Source organism: Pistacia vera, unplaced genomic scaffold (assembly GCF_008641045.1).
Source record: "Pistacia vera cultivar Batoury unplaced genomic scaffold, PisVer_v2 Contig197, whole genome shotgun sequence".
Lineage (NCBI taxonomy): Eukaryota > Viridiplantae > Streptophyta > Magnoliopsida > Sapindales > Anacardiaceae > Pistacia > Pistacia vera.
In genome coordinates this window covers 984476-990605 of record NW_022195998.1, presented here as the reverse complement: position 1 = coordinate 990605, position 6130 = coordinate 984476, and the positions used below count along the sequence as shown (strand labels likewise).

Here is a 6130-nt window from a genome sequence, read left to right as displayed (position 1 = left end):
TTTCAAGTGTTTTCCACTGATCAGATGGCTTCCAGTATTTATTGTAATGAGTTTTCCATAGATGGCTTCAAGTAGTCATTGTAGTGATGGATTTCTGAGTGTATTCCACATATTAGATCCACAGATTAGATAGATGCCTATCTGTCACACCCAGTTTAAGAAGAATTCTTCAGCTCTTCTTTTAAGTGGCAAAATCTTCATTGATAATATGCATAATGGAACTATAAAATAATATCATTGTTGAAACAATTTAGAAAGGTCGTTGGCACACGATGAGGAACTTCTGAAGTTGAAGATAAATGCGTGAAACAAAATGACCCAGAAGTCTATTTTAGGCTTCCTCTTGTGAATAAAAAGCCTATAATAATAATACATAATATGATTGATCATTTATGCAATCAGATATTTAAAGAATCAACATATCAATACCAAACAGAACAGTGATATTCGAAGAAATTAATAAATTTGGTGAAGCTTTTGGCAAAAGAAACATTTTAGATTAAAAGAGAGCTACAACTAACTACAATAACCACGCCGTCAACATATTGAAATTTGATTGAAGCTGGTTTCACTCACTCTGTACGGACAAAGTAAAGTTTGCCCATGACATGAAGGACAGCAACAAAAGCTATGAAGCCAATGCTCATAATAAGTACAACATTTGGAGAAATCTTTAGTCCTGGAGCATCGTCTGTGTAAAATTGGAGCATGGAACCCGCTGCCCCACCCGAGGCTCCCGCTCCACCACTTGTTGTCCTCCTCCTACGCATGCTTGCAGCTGCTGCTGCACTTCCTCTTGGGGGAGCTCCTCCGTTCAAAGCCATTTTCTGCAACATTTAAACATAAATTAAAGAAATCAATCTACGAATTCACATAATATCCATACATCAAAATTCTCTGCAACATTCATTCATAAATTTTCGAAATTCAACAAATTATTCAATCAACTTAAGAAACTAAAAACGCTAATGAATAACTCTTTCCTTATGGTATAACTAAAAACGCTAATGAATAACTCTTTCCTTATGGTATAACTAAGCTTGATGAAAAGCAGCTAACTTAGATTTAACCCAAAAAAAAAAAAATCTACAAATTGACATAATATTCATACACGAAATTCAGTCCCTGCATGTCAGATCTATATTTTTTTTTTCTCAATTCATCAAATCGTTGTTGATTTTGCGAAACAAATGTAAAACCGAGATCAACGAAAAATTCCAGGGGATGAGGACTCACTGAGTCGACTCGAAAATTTAGATCGTCTCGCCAACCGTTGAGGACGTGATTATGTCTTCTACAGCAGTTTGCTCGGGGTTTTATGGTGAATGGATTTTTATGCTTTGCTTTGATTTGTATCCAGCTGGTAGTGTTCAACCCTTCCACGCCTTTAGACCCAATAATCATTAGCCACGTCATGATAGCTCCACGTCATTCTGTTAAATATTTGAACCCTTTTGCTTACCGTTCAATTGCAGAATTCACACCAATCTCGAGATTTTGGCCCGACCCAATATGAGTCATTGTTACTCTTAACACCCAATCTTGAGATTTTGGCCCGACCCAGATTGAGTTTTAGTCTACGTTCAGAAGAATATAAAAAAAATTGACATACGACGTCGTTTCACTTAGTAATCTTTGTACCTATTCTTGTTCGGTTATTCATCCTCGTTATGTTATACTAATTTATTTTTGTATGATATTTAATTATTCTTTTTCAACTGATGAACAGGCTTGGAAAAAAATCAGTATTTTCTTTTTTTATTTTAACAATTTGATTATCTTCATCTTCACGCTGCCTTTTATGGAGCTCAAAATTAATCTCCCATGCTTCCAAAACTCACTCAACTGGAATAAAATTGATCTCTCATAACCAATAAACATACATATTGCCCACAACACCAAAGTGAAAAAGTAAGAAGATTCCCACATAAAACTCTCAGTCTCACCCTTGTATGCGTCCAATCACTAAATATATGCATAAAGAAACTTAACTTTGTAATGTTGACAAACACCTACCAACACTTTCTCCCAATACTACAAATTTCAATGTCACAACTAAAAGCATAAATCAACGTAAAAAAATTAATTCTCATTTCATGATCTTTTCCACCGACTGGTAGCTCGTACATTCTTATACAAGACTGATTCAGCCATATTTTGATAGCCAGAGAAATAGCCTACTGATCAACAGCCTCATGAAAACTATATACAATGCAAAATTTAAATGTAAATGCCTTACAAAACAATTGTTGGTATTAGCCGAGAGTAACATGTTCTTTTCTCACCATTGATAGCCACTAAATATTAACCTCCCAAAACTGGATGAGAATGAGATCTTATGCGGTTCCATATTTCCTGATTATCATCCATTCTAGTATTTTGTTTGAGCAGCCAATCATTCCAATAACCTGTTCTTCCCCACGCATCCTGTCCAAAGAAGAATAATGAATCTATTTTTATTGTCTCATATTCTTTCCCCGAATTTAATGAAATTTGTATGGGGCCTAAGATGATTTTGCTTCATTATGAGCAAGATCCTCTTCAAACCCTTTTTTTAAGCACATAATTACCCCAGCAGTGGGCATCTCTCCACAAAATATTTTCCATATCTCCTCAAACTTACTTCGATTATTGCTTAAAATGCATCCCATAGATTTTCACCACTTGCTAAACTAAACACCTTCATATTAACAAAGCTGCAATATAGTATTTTCCTTAAACATGCTTTATCTATTAAAACATGAAGATATCCACAATGTAAATTTAACGACCAAGAGGTCAAACTTAAACAAATGCAATAAGTCATCTAGAAAAGTGCGACTATAAATATTAAAGGCAAATACCTCGAATACCAGTTGAAGACTTTAAGTCAAATCATCCAGATCTTTGGCCCTGAACATCCTCTAAATCTTAATCTTAGAGATTCCTTTCAACGAAGTCATCATAGCTGCAAGATACAAAATAAGACGAAATAGAAATAAGGAGAAATTATATTGCAAGGTTTCATTACCACAAAAATAGGTGAAAATCTTCCTTGAAATCATATACCTTTCAAATGATACTACAGGCACAGCAGCACCAGACATTATATCATGGCATAAAAAGGTGTGGCTAGTAAATCTGCAGAATAGTTTGGAGAAATTGGAAACACAGCATGTAATACAAAAAACCAACAGCTGCACTGACAATTGCATGAAGATATGATGATATTGCAGATCCAACAAACTGAAGACAGTTTGACAGTACCAGAGGAAAGATGAACTTTACTAATGTTTATGCTTACACTAAATTATTAATAAGTCTGAACTATCTGCTTAAAAAAATTAGCACATCTAACCTTGCTTAATGTTAGGAAGACAGTACCGACATCAAAACACATCAAAAAAACTTATTCTAGTTTGACAATAAAATATGGACACAAGTTGCTCCATATACACTTATTGGGGTGGAAGAGAAATTAGTATATACTTCATCCAGCAGCCCACTTTGGAGGGCCCGATCTGCTCAAGAGAGAGATCAATCGCTCTTATCACCATGCTATGCATCTAAATTAGATGGTCTAATGAAAACTACCGAATTCCTATAGAGTGTGTGTATGTATCTGTTGAAATTTATTGCAGCTGCAGCATGAATTTGAAACCAAGATTATCAGCATCAAGTGGCACATTTTAAGGCTTTAAACCCTTGAAAAATCTAACACCTTTCTTTCCCACTCCAGTCCCTGCAAGACCAGATGACAACAGAAACCTGGAATCTGGCCGCCATTTCAACTCTTTAAAGACAGAAAACAAAGATGCCAGTGCAGGTGTGATTTCACCGTCCTTTATCTTGTTACACGAGACTACTCTTAGTCTTTGAAGCTCCTTCCAAGATAGAACTACCGACTCCAGACCTCCAGTTGTTAGCAAAGAGCATCCTTCCAGAGATAGAATCTTCACCCTCCTATAGAAAAGTAAACACAAAAATGAGTTTGAATTCTATGAAGTTCTAACTCCCTAGGATCCTCAAGAAGCACAAATTTCATTTCTTTATTCTTATTCAACTATTCACCATTTCCTGGCAGTTGTAAGGTGACGAGGTCACTTTTGATTTTTCGTAATAACAGTACATGGGTTTAGCAAAAGGACGTATTTCATTTTTGTTTAAGTCAAGTGTTAACAGTTATATGCAGCATAAAGAACTTATTAATATCTGTAACATAGAGATGATAACAAATAACAACAGCATTTTTAAAACATACAGAATGACAGAAATAGTCTCAAAAACAAGTTAACCTTCCAAAACTGTTTGTTCACAATCAACATTTCCTACCACACTTTGTAACATTAAGTACAGTCCTTTTTTAATCAAATAAACAAAAGTAGTATACAGTTAAAAAATATAATCAAAGAAACAAACAGTTGTATTAGTATCTTTTACATGAAAAAAAATTCATAATACCTGCAAATACAGGCAAGGCCAAACACATCATCCTCCAATCCCCAACAGTTTTGCAAAACAATCTCCCTAACATTCTCACAAACTAAAAACAAAGCTTCCACACTCTGCTTATCCCTTAGTTGACACCCCTGCAATTGCAATTCCTCAAGAGTCAAACAAGACCCCAAATGCTGAGGCGACCCAGGACTCGAATCAACATTCTTACATGATTGAAGCCTCAATGTTTTCAAATTCCCACAAAACGTCAGAGCTGCCAACCACCCACCATCCATTCTATGATCACAAAGAGTTAACTCTTCTAACATTTGACAACATTGACCAATAGCTTTAATCCCATCATAGCTTCCTTCACATCCACTTAACTCCAATTTAACTAATCTTCTACAACCTTGCGCCAATATTGTTAAACCAATATCTGAAACAACTGAACTATAAAATCCATTAATTGAACCAATCAATTTCACAACTTGTAAGTTTTGGCAGGCAGAAATTCCCTTCAATGACAGATCCCCACAACAATGAAACTCCAATTCTTGCAAAGTGTGACACTCATTAGCAATACTCGACAAACCTTTTTCTCTTGCGCCAACAACGACTATTCTCCTCAAATTCGGATAATTTTTAGCCAGTAATTCGAGCACTTGATCAATTGAATTTGAAGGTACAAGGTCGTCGTTTTGGACAACAAACCCGTTCGTTGGTGAAAGCCGAGCATCCACATGAACCGATAAAGACTTATGAGTCACCAAAATTCCTGAATTTTTTGATGTACGAATGCAGGCGCTAATGATGTTTATGTCTGAAAGATTGGGGAAGCGTAAAAAGACCCGACCCGACTCAATAAAGGACCAGTCGGTGAGGTTGAGGGATTGCACCAAACGGCCATGAAGGTATAACCAGCGTTTGCATACTAAAGAATTAGAAACATGTTGAGAGATTGGGAGCTTAGAGAAAATTTGGAGAAGCAGCTCGTCGGAAAGATGGGAAAAATAATCAGGTCCGGGTGGGTCTATGCTAAGAGATTGAAGAAATTGTAGATTAGGATGACTAGATGATGTTAACGGTGAATGTGATGGTGTTGAAGACACAGATTTGAGATGCATCTTGATAAACGCATACTTCAGATCTTGCTCTTTCAACCATATATCTGGTAAACTTAATGCTCTGGGCCTTTTTGATCTTGGTGGTGTCTTAATTTCACTATGATTAGGGCTAGGGTTAGGGTTTTTCTCTGTTGAATGTGACATTTATTAGGGTTAGCGCTTTCTAATCTGAATTATTAAAATTCAATTATTGTCTTTTAGCTACAGGACATAGCAGATTTTGGATTTAGATTTGTAGGGTGTAAAATTTTTCTCATTCATTTCTCAATGATTAAATAGCAGCTGGTTTCGAAGAGGACGTGTCAGAATACTATTGGTGGTTATTTTGGAAGTTGTGTAGTTCGTTTATATCAGAGTGTGAGTTCGGATATCCTCACTCCTTATTTATAAATGATTAAGTAAATAAGCTTTTTGTTAACATCCCTTAAAAAGCTTTCAGATTTGTCTCATTGTGTGAAGACTGAAGAGTGATAATATCAGTCGGGCCTTGGTCTTGGTAACTTTAATCTTGTTGGGCCAGTGGTTATAGTTATTACCTAAAAATGAGTAGCCTAAGGCCCATATCAAAAAGGCCTTAACGTGGCCCG

General features: G+C 35.9%; 2 protein-coding genes across 3 annotated transcripts; both read right to left on the bottom strand.

The window, feature by feature from the left end:
• Positions 1-364: 364 nt before the first annotated feature.
• On the bottom strand, positions 365-1431 carry LOC116128169 (protein transport protein Sec61 subunit beta-like). The gene is made up of 2 exons (XM_031413863.1): positions 1237-1431; positions 365-827 (listed from the first exon to the last, which is right to left on the bottom strand). The coding sequence occupies exons 1-2, from the start codon at positions 1414-1416 to the stop codon at positions 573-575; spliced, it is 435 nt and encodes a 144-aa protein (XP_031269723.1). The 5' UTR covers positions 1417-1431; the 3' UTR covers positions 365-572.
• Positions 1432-2068: 637 nt separating this feature from the next.
• LOC116128153 (F-box protein At5g51370-like) lies at positions 2069-5711 on the bottom strand. Of its 2 annotated transcripts, XM_031413843.1 has the most exons (5): positions 4441-5711; positions 3701-3942; positions 3049-3120; positions 2844-2947; positions 2069-2427 (listed from the first exon to the last, which is right to left on the bottom strand). In XM_031413843.1, the coding sequence occupies exons 1-3, from the start codon at positions 5685-5687 to the stop codon at positions 3086-3088; spliced, it is 1524 nt and encodes a 507-aa protein (XP_031269703.1). In that variant the 5' UTR covers positions 5688-5711; the 3' UTR covers positions 2069-2427; positions 2844-2947; positions 3049-3085. The 2 variants fall into 2 exon arrangements, with proteins under 2 accessions (XP_031269703.1, XP_031269704.1); XM_031413844.1 differs by having other exon boundaries at positions 3049-3942; positions 4441-5709.
• Positions 5712-6130: the final 419 nt, after the last annotated feature.

Bases quoted from the DNA above. Each gene is read 5' to 3' on its own strand.
- LOC116128169 (XM_031413863.1), bottom strand. From the start codon at position 1,416: ATGACGTGGCTAATGATTATTGGGTCTAAAGGCGTGGAAGGGTTGAAC. The intron at 828-1,236 runs GTGAGTCCTCAT...TAAATGTTGCAG, and splicing joins TAAATTTTCGAGTCGACTCA to AAAATGGCTTTGAACGGAGG.
- LOC116128153 (XM_031413843.1), bottom strand. From the start codon at position 5,687: ATGTCACATTCAACAGAGAAAAACCCTAACCCTAGCCCTAATCATAGT. The intron at 3,943-4,440 runs GTATTATGAATT...ACTTTTCTATAG, and splicing joins GGCCTTGCCTGTATTTGCAG to GAGGGTGAAGATTCTATCTC. The intron at 3,121-3,700 runs GTGTTAGATTTT...ACTATTCTGCAG, and splicing joins GACTGGAGTGGGAAAGAAAG to ATTTACTAGCCACACCTTTT.